Source organism: Entelurus aequoreus, linkage group LG11 (genome assembly GCF_033978785.1).
Source record: "Entelurus aequoreus isolate RoL-2023_Sb linkage group LG11, RoL_Eaeq_v1.1, whole genome shotgun sequence".
Taxonomy (NCBI): Eukaryota; Metazoa; Chordata; class Actinopteri; order Syngnathiformes; family Syngnathidae; genus Entelurus; species Entelurus aequoreus.
Window position 1 is genome coordinate 70,427,100 of NC_084741.1, and position 18,879 is coordinate 70,445,978.

At 34.7% G+C, this 18,879-nt stretch overlaps 1 protein-coding gene across 5 annotated transcripts in view; it reads left to right on the plus strand.

The window, feature by feature from the left end:
- Positions 1 to 18,879, plus strand: part of arhgef1b (Rho guanine nucleotide exchange factor (GEF) 1b) — a 163,859-nt gene that overhangs the window by 103,950 nt on the left and 41,030 nt on the right. For all 5 annotated transcript variants that reach the window (XR_009827820.1, XM_062063919.1, XM_062063922.1 and 2 more), the window contains exons 10-14: positions 380 to 455; positions 547 to 576; positions 863 to 1,063; positions 6,674 to 6,815; positions 18,077 to 18,267. Coding sequence is in view for 4 of the 5 variants with exons in the window: in XM_062063919.1 (XP_061919903.1) it covers positions 380 to 455; positions 547 to 576; positions 863 to 1,063; positions 6,674 to 6,815; positions 18,077 to 18,267 (640 nt within the window). In the remaining variant the exon portion in view is untranslated. The remainder of the gene's footprint in view (positions 1 to 379; positions 456 to 546; positions 577 to 862; positions 1,064 to 6,673; positions 6,816 to 18,076; positions 18,268 to 18,879) is intronic.

Below are 18,879 nucleotides of genomic sequence, written 5' to 3' on the forward strand. Positions count from 1 at the left end.
CAGTAGGCCTTTAAAGTCATATCCAACAATTGCGACAACGACTTTTTACTGTCAACTCAATTTCATTTTTTAATGATTTCTGCTGGTTGGTGTGCCTCCGCATTTTTTCAACGCAAAAAATGTGCCTTGGCTCAAAAAAAAGGTTGAAAAACACTGATGTAGACCAAAAAGAAATGTTTTAAATTTAGACAAAAATCATAATGTGACCCCTTTAATGCGCCTTATAATGCGGTGCGCCTTTTGTATGAAAAAGGCCTGAATCGACCCGCGCCTTATAATCCGTTACGCCTATTTGGTCCAGAAAATACGCTATTTCCTACTTCTTTCTTTTTTTATGTTTTCCAATGCATTTGTAACGTGAGCTTATGTCCGCCCTAAGAGTAAGAAGGATGAGTCCACCAAGACCAAGCCCAGGGGGGGCTTTCCAGGCATCCCCAGCTGGATTGCAGGCAACCGTACGTACGCCACAAACACCTGACTGCCCTCTTTTAGGTCAAGCATTAAGTTGCCAATGACAGTTTGTTGTCCTGCCCTTTCCTGTTACAGCTGAGGTCAAACCTAAAATGGAAGCTGAAGGTACTAGTGTCCCCCTCCCCCCCCCCCTCACCTGTATTGCATATAAGAATAGTCAGACCCTACTAATCAACACAGAAGCATGTCTGCATGTCCCCAATCTCACTACAAGGGATGTGTTTCACTTGATTGAGTGTCTGGTGTTTGGATGTAGTTGGAGTTCCACGCCCCTCAAGCCAAACTAACCCCCGCACTCCATGACGCCACATTCGCCATCTCTCTCATTTTCTCTTTGGTTCCGACCGTTGGCGCGTTTGCGCTTCATCATCTCGCTCAACCTCTCCCGCAGCGGACAAGGAGAAAGGCAGTCAGGAGCGTAAGGGTCCCACGCCCTCCCGAGGATCCTTTGCTGACCCCGTGGCGCCCTCCCTCCCCAGCAGGAAGTCGGGTTCCAGCGGAGGCTCCACCCCTCTGCCAGCATTAGAGGTCACGGATGGCTCGGGCGGCAACGCCAGCATCAGCAACAGCCCGGAGTCTTTGCACCCTGATGGTGAGCATGCTCACAGTTTGAGGAAGGAGCAAATACTTTGTGTATATGTACAGTACCTTATTCCGACCATTTTTGACCTCGGGGCCCAACTTTTCCACTACATAGGGCCACTCAAATTTTAGCACTAAATTAGTAATCTTACTCTATTTTAATTATATTCAATAATTATATCCAACTTACTTACAGTTTACAAATTTGTCAAATGATATGAAAGTAGAGATGTCCGATAATATCGGTCTGCCGATATTATCGGCCGATAAATGTGTTAAAATGTAATATCGGAAATTATCGGTATCGTTTTTTTTTTTTTATCAGTATCGTTTTTTTTTGTTTGTTTGTTTGTTTTTTGTTTTTTTTTATTAAATCCACATAAATAACACAAGATACACTTACAATTAGTGCACCAACCCAAAAAACCTCCCTCCCCCATTTACACTCATTCACACAAAAGGGTTGTTTCTTTCTGTTATTAATATTCTGGTTCCTACATTATATATCAATATATATCAATACAGTCTGCAAGGGATACAGTCCGTAAGCACACATGATTGTGCGTGCTGCTGCTCCACTAATAGTACTAACCTTTAACAGTTAATTTTACAAATTTTCATTCATTACTAGTTTCTATGTAACTGTTTTTATATTGTTTTACTTTCTTTTTTATTCAAGAAAATGTTTTTAATTTATTTATCTTATTTGATTTGATTCATTTTTTTAAAAAGTACCTTATCTTCACCATACCTGGTTGTCCAAATTAGGCATAATAATGTGTTAATTCCACGACTGTATATGTCGGTTGATATCGGCATCGGTTGATATCGGTATCGGTAATTAAAGAGTTGGACAATATCGGATATCGGCAAAAAGCCATTATCGGACATCCCTATATGAAAGCATGTGTTAATCACAAAGATTAGTATTTAAATACCACATAAACATTAGGCTTAAGTCAGGCTGATTAGAAAGATAATTACTTACCAAATATTCTATATAAGTAATAAATAACTGACGAAAAATACATTGACATAATTATGTTGTACTGAAATAAATCAACTAAATAGATAATGAATATGTTTCTTAACTAAACTGTCAATAAAATTAAAGTGCAAATGAAAATACAGCTTCACCCCTTTAGTCATATTTTTTGCGCTTAAGAAACGTCTCTATAATTGTAGCACCAGACTTCTTCTGTTTGTTTGATGATGTCATTACTGCCACATTGGGCCCCGACCCTATGGTTAAGAAGTATTGTCTTATACAGTACTTAATACAAACATAATATTCGATATGTCCCAATCCCGTTCATTGGATTAATCGGGGGCCGATATTTACCTTTTTTAACTGCTGATGAGCTGCCAATCTTTACCACAGCTCTGTCCCAGTATCCAATGGCTAAAAATTGCTCTCGCATGAAAGATTTCTTCAAAAAGAAAAGCACGCTCAGGGAGACACAATTATATTTCCAGATCCTACCACGGCAGAAAAATAAACAAAGTTTATTTTAAAATATCATTATCACTGGAGGACTAGAGAAAACGGAATGGCTACACACACACACACACAAAGCAGGATGACACAAGAAGCTAACTGCTGAAGCTTCAATGTAAAGTAGGGGTGATCGACCCAGTTGTCAGTACTATTGATACGTTGTATAGTATCAGTATATAAAAGATACTAAAGTGGTTAGATGGATATTTATTTGTTGTTGTTTTTATCAATATAGAAAGATATATTATTATCCAGTTGTTGTTGTTCCCAAATTCAGGAAGTGTCTGGATACAGGAAGGTTTTGAGGGCAAACCCCAAATAATATACAGTAAATTGAAGCCAATAATAGTTTTTGCTTTTGTTAAGTTATGCACTAGCCACTTTTTTTTTGTTAAAAAGTTTTATGTAGCGTTTAATACCGCAAACGTAATACATCAACAACACTAGCACATTCTCCATTGAATGAGATAAGCTTTATAAAAATGTGTGCTTTTTTTTTTTCTTTTTATTTTTTTTATTATTAATCAGTCCAACCAAATAATACACAATAATACAATTCCAATTCCAAAACCAAACTCAGCCCAGCAACATTCAGAATATCAATCAACAGAGCAATTGAGAGGACACACAAAACAATCCAAAAGTAATCAAACAAAAAAATCGACAGCAGTATCAATATTAATAAGAATTCCAACATAGCAGTGATTAAAAATCCCTCATTTACATTAACATCACAGCCATTTATAAAATATCAAATAAAAACATTTAAAAAATGAACAATAGTGTCACAGTGGCTTACACTTGCATCACATCTCATAAGCTTGACAACACACTGTGTCCAATATTTTCCACTAAAATAAAAGAAGTCATATTTTAGGTTCATTTAATAGTTAAAACAAATTTAAATACTGGATCCCATATTCTATGACTCATTATTTAAACTAAGTGCAGTTTTTTTTTACTGATATAATCTCCATAGCTTGTGTATACCAGTCAGTATGAGTTGGACTATCAACATCTATCCATTTTTTTTAATATTACCGTTTTTGTTATGCATATTGAAAGAAATGCATTTTTACTCTTTAATGACACGTTTCTAAATTGATGCAGATCAACAAGAATACAAGTTTGCAGTGTCATTGGGATGTTTATTTTTAGGAATGTGATTGCTTCTTTTGTTGTTTTCAACCATAACTCTGTTATTCGCTGATATTCCCACAATAAATGATAAATATTTTCAGTTCTAAAATTTATTGTCGAAGTATCTGATCGGGACGCTAAATCAGATCTCAGGCCCAAAACAATGATTGTGATTGAAACATCCCCAGAAAATATATAACACATTATATTTGTCGCGTAAACACTGTTGCGTTTGTAGAAAATTGTGTATTTCCCAAAAAAAATCATCAACCTTTAGCCATGTTTGAATCGGTTAAGATAGCTCACTAATCATATTATGGATTAAAAAAAAACATTGATTTATACTTCATAGTAATTATAATATTTAATATAATTTCTTCTGAAATAAAAACTGTGGCATCCACTTTAACTACTGGTAGTTAATTGGACACTATGTACCAAAGGACACATTCTAATCATTAAGAATTCTCCACCAACCAATATACAAAAGACTTTGGCACAGAATAAGTCCTTGCCTTAAAAAGAAGAAGCCTTTCTTCAAATAAACACCTGGTACTCTTTAGTATTAATATTACCGTATTTGTCGGAGTATAAGTCGCACCGGAGTATAAGTCGCACCGGCCGAAAATGCATAATAAAGAAGGAAAAAAACATATATAAGTCACATTTTTTGGGGAAATTTATTTGATAAAAGCCAACACCAAGAATAGACATTTGAAAGGCAATTTAAAATAAATAAAGAATAGTGAACAACAGGCTGAATAAGTGTACGTTATATGAGGCATAAATAACCAACTGAGAACGTGCCTGGTATGTTAACGTAACATATTATGGTAAGAGTCATTCAAATAACTATAACATATAGAACATGCTATACGTTTACCAAACAATCTGTCACTCCTAATCGCTAAATCCCATGAAATCTTATACGTCTAGTCTCTTACGGGAATGAGCTAAATCATTTTATTTGATATTTTACGCTAATGTGTTAATAATTTCACACATAAGTCGCTCCTGAGTATAAGTCGCACCCCCGGCTAGACTATGAAAAAAAAGTGCCACTTATAGTCCGAAAAATACGGTATGTAATTTCACTTAATTGGTCAAAAATATATTTTTTGCAAACCAATAATTATAATCCGCAAATAATAGAATAGAATATATCTTTATTGTCATTGTACAATGTACAAGGAAATTGCAAGCAAACTAATTTAGTGCAAATTCATAATGACACATAAACAACATAAGAACATGGTACTCAGATAAATAGATAAAAATACATAACATACCGTATTTTTTGGACTATAAGTCGCTCCGGAGTATAAGTCGCACTGGCTGAAAATGCATAATAAAGAAGAGAAAAACATATAAGTCGCACTGGAGTATAAGTCGCATTTTTGGGGGAAATGTATTTGATAAAAGCCAACACCAAGAATAGACATTTGAAAGGCAATTTAAAATAAATAAAGAACAACAGGCTGAATAAGTGTACGTTATATGAGGCATAAATAACCAACTGGTATGTTAACGTAACATATTATGGTAAGAGTCATTCAAATAACTATAACATATAGAACATGCTATACGTTTACCAAACAATCTGTCACTCCTAATCGCTAAATCCCATGAAATCTTATACGTCTAGTCTCTTACGTGAATGAGCTAAATAATATTATTTGATATTTTACGCTAATGTGTTAATAATTTCACACATAAGTCGCTCCTGAGTATAAGTCGCACCCCCGGCTAGACTATGAAAAAAACTGCGACTTATAGTCCGAAAAATACGGTAGTAAAAAATGTTATGCTTTTAATTGAATTACTTTTTATTGTTTCTATCTGCAGCACTCCAGAAACAGTTTGTTTGTTAATAGTGCTATATAAATGAAGTGAAGTGAAGTGAAGTGAATTACATTTATATAGCGCTTTTTCTCAAGTGACTCAAAGCGCTTTACATTGTGAAACCCAATATCTAAGTTACATTTAAACCGGTGTGGGTGGCACTGGGAGCAGGTGGGTAAAGTGTCTTGCCCAAGGACACAACGGCAGTGACTAGGATGGCGGAAGCGGGGATCGAACCTGCAACCCTCAAGTTGCTGGCACGGCCGCTCTACCAACCGAGCTATACCGTCCGAGTTAATAGTCAGATAAATACATTTCCCCTTGAAACCCATTTATTTGGGAAAATACTGCAATCTACCAGTATCTCAAAAGGCAACATTTTAGCAGTTATTTTGGTCTCATTGTTCAGAAGTTATCATTTCAATACAATATTAAGTGAACAGAATATAAGATGACAATTTTTTTCCCCCTTTAAAAGTCTGAAAATGTTGTTAGAGGAACAGAGATGTATTAAATTCAAATATTTTTCGGACTATAAGTCACAGTTTTTTCATAGTTTGGCCGGGGGTGCGACTTATACTCAGGAGCGACTTATGTGTGAAATTATTAACACATTACCGTAAAATATCCAATAATATTATTTATCTCATTCACGTAAGAGACTAGACGTATAAGATTTCATGGGATTTAGCGATTAGGAGTGACAGATTGTTTGGTAAACGTATAGCATGTTCTATATGTTATAGTTATTTGAATGACTCTTACCATAATATGTTACGTTAATATTCTCAGTTGGTTATTTATGCCTCATATAACGTACACTTATTCAGCCTTTATTTATTTTAAATTGCCTTTCAAATGTCTATTCTTGGTGTTGGCTTTTATCAAATACATTTCCCCCAAAAATGCGACTTATATATGTTTTTTTCCTTCTTTATTATGCATTTTCGGCCGGTGCGACTTATACTCCGAAAAATACAGTAGGCAGGTGGCATCAAGCAGCTGCTTTCCAAGTAACAAGAGTCTTGATCGTCTTATATTGGGGTCAATACGGACCTAAGGACTAAAGTGCCCCCTGAAAATGTCGACGAAGCAATGCAGGAATGCATTAACCTCTTCCTCCTATCTCCAACATTCCAGGTCTTTCTAGCAACCGTTTAGAGCCGCCGGCCTTATCCGACCGGGGAGACGTGTCCCCCGTCGGTCTCGGAGGCTCGCCGGCCGTCGGGGAGCCCTTCTCGACCGGTGACAGCCTCACGGAGGAGACTTTGGAGAAAGACAGGTAAGGGAACGTGAGAAAAGACCAGTCCAATAATTGTGATTACCCCTGAGGGGGTGGGGAGTGTGGTAAAACTCCACACCCCAGCTGTCTGTCTCTGCTGTGTGCTAGCTTTTTGTCATGCTGCCCACCGCTCGCTAGCAAACAAATCCCGGAAATACTGGAAGAAAAGCGACACAGCAGGCCAGCCTTCTCTCTCTCTTTCCTTCACACCTTTTTTCCCCCTTCCTTATTTTGTACCACTTGTGTGTTTGCTGTCCCGATGCTCGTCATGTTTGAAACTGCAGTTTATGTTGCCTGTCTGTGCAACTTGTTCATGCCCAATCCTACTTTACTGCACGGTGGAGAAGGGATTCATATGCCAGCAACTTGAGGGTTCCAGGTTCGATCCCCGCTTCCGCCATCCTAGTCACTGCCGTTGTGTCCTTGGGCAAGACACTTTACCCACCTGCTCCCAGTGCCACCCACACTGGTTTAAATTAGGGATGTCCGATAATATCGGCCTGCCAATATTATCGGCCGATAAATGCGTTAAAATGTAATATCGGAAATTATCGGTATCGTTTTTTTTATTATCTGTATCGTTTTTATTTTTATTTTTTTATTTTTTTATTTTATTTTTTATTAAATCAACATAAAAAACACAAGATACACTTACAATTAGTGCACCAACCCAAAAAACCTCCCTCCCCCCATTTCTTTCTGTTATCAATATTCTGGTTCCTACATTATATATCAATATATATCAATACAGTCTGCAAGGGATACAGTCCGTAAGCACACATGATTGTGCGTGCTGCTGCTCCACTAATAGTACTAACCTTTAACAGTTCATTTTACTCATTTTCATTCATTACTAGTTTCTATGGAACTGTTTTTATATTGTTGTACTTTCTTTTTTATTCAAGAAAATGTTTTTAATTTATTTATCTTATTTTATTTAATTTAATTTTTTTAAAAGGACCTTATCTTCACCATACCTGGTTGTCCAAATCAGGCATAATAATGTGTTAATTCCACGACTGTATATATCGGTATTGGTAATTAAAGAGTTAGACAAAATCGGAATATCGGATATCGACAAAAAGCCATTATCGGACATCCCTAATACAAAGTATTTCAATGGTTGGAATCTGCGCTTTTGCATGATATACTAGTTACTAGGGATGTCCGATAATATCGGCCTGCCGATATTATCGGCCGATAAATGCGTTAAAATGTAATATCGGAAATTATCGGTATCGTTTTTTTTATTATCTGTATCGGTTTTTTAAATTTTTTTATTAAATCAACATAAAAAACACAAGATACACTTACAATTAGTGCACCAACCCAAAAAACCTCCCTCCCCCATTTCTTTCTGTTATCAATATTCTGGTTCCTACATTATATATCAATATATATCAATACAGTCTGCAAGGGATACAGTCCGTAAGCACACATGATTGTGCGTGCTGCTGCTCCACTAATAGTACTAACCTTTAACAGTTAATTTTACTCATTTTCATTCATTACTAGTTTCTATGTAACTGTTTTTATATTGTTTTACTTTCTTTTTTATTCAAGAAAATGTTTTTAATTCAGTTATCTTATTTATTTATTTTTTTTTTAAAGTACCTTATCTTCACCATACCTGGTTGTCCAAATTAGGCATAATAATGTGTTAATTCCACGACTGCATATATCGGTTGATATCGGTATCGGTTGATATCGGTATCGGTAATTAAAGAGTTGGACAATATCGGAATATCGGATATCGGCAAAAAGCCATTATCGGACATCCCTAGTTTAAATGTAACTTAGATATTGGGTTTTCACTATGTAAAAGCGCTTTGAGTCACTAGAGAAAAGCGCTATATAAATATAATTCACTTCACTTCACTGGTTAATCATTTTGCGATGCATTCTGCTGATGGAAAGCGCCACCTTACGTAGCAACTGGCGCTCTGGTCGAATTGCCACAAAAACACATTTCAAAATATTCAACACTCTACTGCCACCTGGCGGCTAAAGTGGATATTGCACCGCCCCAATTTGTCACGCCTCATGTGTCAGGTAAACCATGACGAATGGGCCATATGAATCCTCGTCCTACTGTGTATGCAACTTCAGGGGTTGTTGTGGTTTTTATCAGCGCTATTATTCACCTGGTTACTGTTTTTGCATCACGTTAGCAGATATTAGCTTAGCATAAAGTACAGACCACAAGTTTGGACTCACCTTCTCATTCACAACACAACTGATGGTCCCAACCCCATTGATAAAGTAAGAAATTCCACTAATCAGCCCTGATAAGGCACCCCTTTTGAAGTGAAAACCAGGTAGCCCGTAAGGACCAGATGAGTAGCCCGCTGGCCTGTTCTAAAAATAGCTCAAATAGCAGCACTTACCAGTGAGCTGCCTCTATTTTTTAAATGTTATTTATTTACTAGCAAGCTGGTCTCGCTTTGCCCGACATTTTTAATTCTAAGAGAGACAAAACTCAAATAGAATTTGAAAATCCAAGAAAATATTTTAAAGACTTGGTCTTCACTTGTTTAAATAAATTCATAAATTTTTTTACTTTGCTTCTTATAACTTTCAGAAAGACAATTTTAAAGAAAAAATACAACCTTAAAAATGATTTTAGGATTTTTAAACACATATACCTTTTTACCTTTTAAATTCCTTCCTCTTCTTTCCTGACAATTTAAATCAATGTTCAAGTAAATTTATTTGTTTTATTGTAAAGAATAATAAATACATTTTAATTTAATTCTTCATTTTAGCTTCTGTTTTTTCGACGAAGAATATTTGTGAAATATTTCTTTAAACTTATTATGATTAAAAATTTTAAAAAAAAAATTCTGGCAAATCTAGAAAATCTGTAGAATCAAATTTAAACCTTAGTTCAAAGTATTTTGAATTTCTTTTAAAATTTTTGTTCTGGAAAATCTAGAAGAAATAATGATTTGTCTTTGTTAGAAATATAGCTTGGTCCAATTTGTTATATATTCTAACAAAGTGCAGATTGGATTTTAACCTATTTAAAACATGTCATCAAAATTCTAAAATTAATCTTAATCAGGAAAAATTACTAATGATGTTCCATAAATTATTTTTTTAATTTTTTCAAAAAGATTCGAATTAGCTAGTTTTTCTCTTCTTTTTTTTGGTTGAATTTTGAATTTAAAGAGTCGAAATTGAAGATAAACTATGTTTCAAAATTTAATTGTCATTTTTTTCGTGTTTTCTCCTCTTTTAAACCGTTCAATTAAGTGTAAATATCATTCATTATTAATAACAACAGAGTTAAAGGTAAATTGAGCAAATTGGCTATTTCTGGCAATTTATTTAAGTGTGCATCAAACTTGTAGCCCTTCGCATTAATCACTACCCAAGAAGTAGCTCTTGCTTTCAAAAAGGTTGGTGACCCCTGTACTAACCTTTAACAGTTAATTTTTCTCATTTTCATTCATTACTAATTTCTATGTAACTGTTTTTATATTGTTTTACTTTCTTTTTTATTCAATAAAATGTTTTTAATTTAGTTATCTTATTTTATTATTATTTTTAAAAAGTACCTTATCTTCACCATACCTGGTTGTCCAAATTTAGGCATAATAATGTGTTAATTCCACGACTGCATATATCGGTTGATATCGGTATCGGTTGATATCGGTATCGGTAATTAAAGAGTTGGACAATATCGGAATATCGGCAAAAAGCCTTTATCGGACATCCCTATATAAAACATATTTTCAGTTGGTTCACCTTTTTGTGTTAAGTACATAACTCCACATGTGTTCATTCATAGTTGTGATGCCTTCAGTATCTACAATGTAAATAGTCATGAAAATAGAGAAAACGCATTGAATGAGAAGGTGTGTCCAAACTTTTGGCGACTGTACTGTACTTTGTTTGGCAGAGAAGTTGATGTTAAAGGGTCTGTTTGTAACTTGCTCACAGTTGTATTTTTCAAAGCAGAAAATATACCGAGCACAACACCGACTACCTTATATTTCCATTAGTTGTTCAACATACCCTTTACTGTATTTCTTCCAAATGTCTACGTCCCACAATTACTAACTATATTGAATACAAATTGCTCGTCTTCCACTAGGAATTAGTGTAGCGTTCAGGTTTGTCACTCACTATTGTCTGGTCCACACGTGCATGCACACACGCAAACAGTCCTGGAGCAGCAGCTAACACGTTGTTGTTGCAATATTTTATACTTTTTCCACCGAGGGCTGCACACTGAAAAATCTAAGCACGCAGGGGCCAAATTGATATTTTTTGTTTTCAAACTTAATACAATATATAGATTTTTTTTTAGCTTTAGGGCTCCCCTCAAGTTTACTTTTAGTCAAAAATATGTTAAAAAAATGTCATGTGTATATACACTACCGTTCAAAAGTTTGGGGTCACCCAAACAATTTAGTGGAATAGCCTTCATTTCTAAGAACAAGAATAGACTGTCGAGTTTCAGATGAAAGTTCTCTTTTTCTGGCCATTTGGAGCGTTTAATTGACCCCACAAATGTGATGCTCCAGAAACTCAATCTGCTCAAAGGAAGGTCAGTTTTGTAGCTTCTGTAACGAGCTAAAGTGTTTTCAGATGTGTGAACATGATTGCACAAGGGTTTTCTAATCATCAATTAGCCTTCTGAGCCAATGAGCAAACACATTGTACCATTAGAACACTGGAGTGATAGTTGCTGGAAATGGGCCTCTATACACCTATGTAGATATTGCACCAAAAAGCAGACATTTGCAGCTAGAATAGTCATTTACCACATTAGCAATGTATAGAGTGTATTTCTTTAAAGTTAAGACTAGTTTAAAGTTATCTTCATTGAAAAGTACAGTGCTTTTCCTTAAAAAATAAGGACATTTCAATGTGACCCCAAACTTTTGAACGGTAGTGTATATTTTTTTAATTCAACACCTAAAACTCTTGATCAACTTCGGGTCTATCTGTTGATATACATTTTTTTTTTTAATGTTTTATCATCAAAAACCCTGTTTTTTATGGCAAAAGTACAAAATATGCAATATTTTCGCCCCCAAAATTTTCAAAGTGGAATATTTGATGTGAAGTAACTGAAATCTTAAATAGGTCAATAATTCATAACAACATTGATTTTAGTTTTATTTTATTTTTTTAAGCAATGACAGTTTAATCCAAAATCCAAAAGGCTCCCACTCATAAAAAAGTTACAAATAATTTAATAAATGTTTTATTATTACTTTTTACTTTCAACGCTTTAATCTCGAGATCAACTTCAGACATATCTGTCGATTATAACAGTTGTCCCCAACCACCGGGCCGCGGCCCGGTACCGGTCCGTGGACCGATTGGTACCGGGCCGCGGCCGCACAAGAAATTAAAAATGTATTATTTATTTTTTTATTAAATCAACATAAAAAACACAATATATACATTATATATCAATATAAATCAATACAGTCTGCCGGGATACAGTCCGTAAGCACACATGATTGTATTTCTTTATGACAAAAAAAATAAAAAAATAAATAAAACAATTTTTTACTACCCCTCCCCCCCTGGTCCGTGGGACAAATTTTCAAGCATTGACCGGTCCGCAAGTACAAAAAGGTTGGGGACCACTGGATTATAAGATTTTTAAAAAATGTCATGTTTGTTTTATGTCCTTTTTTAAATTATTATTATTTTGCAAACACACACAATATTCACAGTGGAATTGTTTATGTGAATTAATTGGAGCCTTGAATGGGTCAATAATTTATAACATTGATTTTGATTTCACGACCACTATACTGGAGGGATAAGATGCAAATATAATCATTTAGCACACTCAATGTGATTCATGAAGACTAAAACTGTTCTGTGGCCGCTGTTTTGCATCTATATTTAACACGTCTATAATTTAGAATATTTGACATATCGTTTTTCCCGCAATGACATTTTATAATTTTGTAGCTGCTAATTTGCTCAAAGAGCTCATTAAAAAACATTCAATTGATTTTATTTGGTGTCGGCTGGCGTTTTTTTTAATGGAGTTTTTTTTTTATATAGAACAGGGGTCACCAACCTTTTTGAAAGCAAGAGCTACTTCTTGGGTAGTGATTAATGCGAAGGGCTACCAGTTTGATACACACTTAAATAAATTGCCAGAAACAGCCAATTTGCTCAATTTACCTTTAACTCTATGTTATTATTAATAATTAATGATATTTACACTTAATTGAATGGTTTAAAAGAGGAGAAAACACAAAAAAAATGACAATTACATTTTGAAACATAGTTTATCTTCAATTTCGACTCTTTAAAATTCAACCGAAAAAAAAAAGAAGAGAAAAACTAGCTAATTCGAATCTTTTTGAAAAAAATTAAAAAAAATAATTTATGGAACATCATTAGTAATTTATCCTGATTAAGATTAATTTTAGAATTTTGATGACATGTTTTAAATAGGTTAAAATGCAATCTGCACTTTGTTAGAATATATAACAAATTGGACCAAGCTATATTTCTAACAAAGACAAATCATTATTTCTTCAAGCTTTTCCAGAACAAAAATTTTAAAAGTAATTCAAAAGACTTTGAAATAAGATTTAAATTTGTTTCTACAGATTTTCTAGATTTGCCAGAATAATTTTTATTTTTTTATTTTTTTCATTTTAATCGTAATAAGTTTGAATATTTCACAAATATTCTTCGTCGAAAAAACAAAAACAAAAATGAAGAATTAAATTAAAATCTATTTATTATTCTTTACAATAAATAATAAATTTACTTGAACATTGATTTAAATTGTCAGGAAAGAAGAGGAAGGAATTTAAAAGGTAAAAAGGTATATGTGTTTAAAAATCCTAAAATCATTTTTAAGGTTGTATTTTTTCTCTAAAATTGTCTTTCTGAAAGTTATAAGAAGCAAAGTAAAACAATTAATGAATTTATTTAAACAAGTGAAGACCAAGTCTTTAAAATATTTTCTTGGATTTTCAAATTCTATTTGAGTTTTGTCTCTCTTAGAATTAAAAATGTCGGGCAAAGCGAGACCAGCTTGCTGGTAAATAAATAAAATTTAAAAAATAGAGGCAGCTCACTGGTAAGTGCTGCTATTTGAGCTATTTTTAGAACAGGCCAGCGGGCTACTCATCTGGTCCTTACGGGCTACCTGGTGCCCGCGGGCACCGCGTTGGTGACCCCTGATATAGAACATATATTATTATTATTAAAAAAGTTCAATATGTCCTGTCCAGCCATTCAGGCAAATAATATTGTTCATGTAAATGCCCATATCTGCTGTACAGATTTACAAAAGAGAAGTGTGGGATATGTTTCTTACTGCCTTACAGTATTTGATTTTATTAAATGGATAATATTTTGTGTTTGGCTCAGCCGGGCCAGAGCCGGAGGAGTTAGAAAGAAGAAAAAAACAGAATACAGAGGGAGAGATTTTGGGGACACGAGGGGGACAAGACAGAAAGAGAAAACAACAACAGCATGACAAATACAATATATACAAATATGATACCAAAAATCATAAAGAAGAACCAGTTAATGAAGTAGATAGTAATAACACAAAAATAACAATTAACATTATTACACTACAAATAGTGCAATAAAAATACCAATAGAAATAACAGTATTGGTAATGAATAATAATCACTGCCTCTATTATTATAGTAAATATATTATAATACATGTTCCGTATGGAAAATAAAAAAAAATCTTTTCTTGCGTCTGCACCATCACAACACTGCAGCGCCTCCCAGAGTGCTCAAAGTAGGTTTTGTTGTCGGGATCACGCTTCAATATAGCCTAGAAAAGATGGTTCATATTATATTTGTGTGCTGCATGTCAACAACATCCGAAACACCACTAGTTTGACCATATGATGCCATAAATGTGGAGGGAAATGAGTGTCTCCATGGTAACAGCCGGTATAAACACAACACCACATTTAAATAGGGCGGTTTGCACCACATTGCACCTATTATCAGTGGTACACACAGTTTTAGTAGATCTCCCACTAATAGTACACGCAATTTTATAGTTTCCAACCGCGATTTAGCACTTGTTATTTAGATTTTATTAGATCAGGCCCTAACTGTCCTCACCTCTTGAAATGCACACACGTTCTTTTTATGACGCCACCTCAGTTTACAATGAGGACATACTATACTGTATGTTAACCATAGGACGGGAAATTGAAATGTCGTATGTTAGCACAACAATGAAAGCGTGTGTGTCTTTAATCGCCGTTCATCACAATATGACGACGGACACAAGTTTGTGTAAGTAAAGCAAATTTGTACAGACCCCGCATTTGCTGACACAAGCAGTTTCCATTCCAATGACCTCCAGTTCTGAAATAATCTACCTTACCAGCTCCACTGTGCTCTTTCGCATTCAACGGTAGCTTATTGCATAGGTAGGTTTTGTGTTAAATGTGTTGTTGCAGCTCATGTTGTGCGCTTGTCCAAAGACTTGTGCGTCTGTCCCGTGTGCAGCTCCATGTTGCGCCAGCAGCGGGGGGGCTTTCGGCCATGTTTGCGCCGCTGCCGAGTGCAACTTGTCGGAAGTGCACCTCGTAGCTCAGGTTGGGTAATGTTGTGGTGTCCCCGTGTTTCCACAGACGGAAGAAAAGGTGGGTCTTGGCACCTTGGCTGAGCGGCGGACACGCTGCAGGCACACAACTCATTGCACACACACACTCTCTCAGTCACTGAGTAACACAATCAAGAGTTAAGTATTGTTTCCCTGAAATATTTTTAGTGGATGTTTATTGATTAGGACACACTACACTGCAAAAACTGTAATCTAAGTAAGATTAAATATCTCAAATAAGGGTGATATTTGCTTATTTTCTGTCTGATAAGATAATTCTTCTCACTAAGCAGATTTTATGTTAGAGTGTTTTACTTGTTTTAAGTGTTTTGGTCCTAAATTATCTCAGTAAGATATTACAGCTTGTTGCTAGGTAAAACATGCTTGAAACTAGAATATCAAGTGTTGCAAAGCTGTGTCATCAACACTCACAAGTATAAACTGTTTTTTTAAAGTAATAATTTGTTATTAGAAGCATGAACAAAAAAAATCATGACTTTGACACAATTGTGTCTCATAATCAAAACAGATGACAGCCAAATGGACTTTGCGGTTTTATTTTCAATGAAACAATAGAAAACACGTACTCATATAGTAGTGCAGTTGGCACAGTACAGTAAACGGACAGTTAATATTTAAACATTTCCACATGTGACATTTCAAACAATTTTGAACAGAAATAGTTCATGCACATTCAGATCAATTATTCAAAATTACAATAAAAAAATAATTTGGCTGAGGGCCGGGCTGTGTATATATATATATATATATATATATATATATATATATATATATATATATATATATATATATGTATGTGTGGGAAAAAATCACAAGACTATTTCATCTCTACAGGCCTGTTTCATGAGGGGTTTCCTCAATCCTCAGGAGAAAATCTCCTGAGGTTGAGGAATCGAGCACTATTTTTTGGATAATCTAATTAAGACATATATATATATATATATATATATATATATATATATATATATATATATATATATATATATATATATATATATATATATATATATATATATATATATATATATATATATATATATATATATATATATAATCTAATTAAGACATATATATATATATATAATCTAATTAAGACATATATATATATATATATATATATGTCTTAATTAGATTATCCAAAAAATAGTGCTCGATTCCTCAATCCTCAGGAGATTTTCTCCTGAGGATTGAGGAAACCCCTCATGAAACAGGCCTGTAGAGATGAAATAGTCTTGTGATTTTTTCCACACATACATATATATATATATATATATATATATATATATATATATATATATATACACACACTGCCAAAAGTCAGTGTTCAAAAACAAGAAAAACAATTACAAAAATTAGCGGTATTTTATTCAAACTAAGCAAAATTATCTGTCAATAGAACAAAAAAATTCGGCTGGTCAAGACTTTCCAAAACAAGTAAAATTAGCTAACCTCAATGAACCCAAAAATACCTTAAAATAAATATATTCTCACTAATAACAAGTGCACTTTTCCTGGTAGAAAAAAAAATTAGACCTTTTTGCTCAATATGTTGAAAAATATTCTTAAATGAAGTAAATGCTAGTGCCATTATCTTGACATAATGATATGTGCTCGGCATCATGATATTTTTTTTTCATGCCTGAAATAAGAAATGATTACTTTATAAAAGTAGTTTTATACTTGTGAGTGTTGATGACACAGCTTTGCATCAGTTGATATTCTAGTTTCAAGCATGTTTTACTCAATATAGGTCATCAAATCTCAGCTGTAATATCTTATCGAGATCATTTAGGACCAAAACCCTTAAAACAAGTAAAACACTCTAACATAAAATCTGCTTAGTGAGAAGAATTATCTTATCAGACAGAAAATAAGCAAATATCACCCTTATTTGAGATATTTCATCTTACTTAGATTTCAGTTTTTGCAGTGTGTATATATATATACTAGCATTTACTTAATTTAAGAATATATTTCAACATATTGAGAAAAAAGGTCTCTTTTTTTTCTATCAAGAAAAGCGCACTTGTTATTAATGAGAATATACTTATTTTAAGGTATTTTGGGGTTCATTGAGGTTAGCTAATTTTATTTGTTTTGGAAAATCTTGACAAGCCAAATGTTCTTGTTCTATTGGCAGATAATTGTCCTTAGCTCAAGTAAAATAATTTTTTTCTTGTTTTTGAACACTGACATTTTGCAGTGTACAGTGTGCATAATGTGTGGTTGTGTTACAAGTATGCATGCTCATTATTTCTCTGTCATTTCTCTTCTTCTTCTGTCAATGTCGTCAATTCAAATGCCTTTTCTCTCTTGGCTTTTTCTTCCTCACACTGTTTCCCTGTCCCTCCTTGTGCCGTCTCCTCCATTTTGCCGTTCTGGCGTCCCTTGCACCCACAGTAAGAAGGTAGCACGTAGCGAGAGCGCTCGCACGGATCGACACCTCACGCGCCGTCGCGGCTCGTCCCGAAACAAACAGTCCCGCTCTCGTAGCGACGTCGACCTGCGGCCGTCCACCATGACGACCATAGCGGCGGCGCTCAACCCCTTTTCGTAAGATGCACAGCAGGGACGGACCCCAGGCTGAAGGTCCAGTAGAACGGTGTAGGGACGGTTGAATATTGATTGTTCACCACACCCTCATTCCCTTGTTGCCGCAGCAATGAAGGACCCATTCAACCCCAGGAGGGCTCCGGGTCCTCGCCCGCCAGCCCCGCCCCTCAGCCGGAGGAGATGGAGCCACGCCTCCTGGAGTTTGAGCAAGACCCGCCCAACTGGAGGGAGCTGGCCTCCCCGGAAGCTCTGTCCAGCCTCAGCAAGAAGGAGACCAAGAGGCAAGAGGTCATCAACGGTGAGGAGGATTGCAAAATAGAGACCGTCCGATATTTGGCATTTTGACGTCTATCAGTATCGGTCTATTTCTTTTTTTTTTTTTTTTTTTTTTACAATTACAAAACTCAAAATCATCAAAGTTGGCACGTTGTGTAAATGGTAAATAAAAACGGAATGCAATGATTTGCAAATCCTTTTCAACTTATATTCAATTGAATAGACTGCAAAGACAAGATATTTCATGTTCAAACTGAGAAATTTCATTTTTTTTGCAAATAATCATTAACTTAGAATATAATGGCAGCAACACATTGCAAAAAAGTTGGCACAGGAGCATTTTTACCACTGTGTTACATGGCCTTTCCTTTTAACAACACTCAGTAAAGGTTTGGGAACTGAGAAGACACATTTTTGAAGCTTTTCAGGTGGAATTCTTTCCCATTCTTGCTTGATGTACAGCAGGGGTCACCAACCTTTTTGAAAGCAAGAGCTACTTCTTGGTTACTGATTAATGCGAAGGGCTACCAGTTTGATACACACTTAAATAAATTGCCAGAAATAGCCAATTTGCTCAATTTACCTTTAACTCTATGTTATTATTAATAATTAATGATATTTACACTTAATTGAA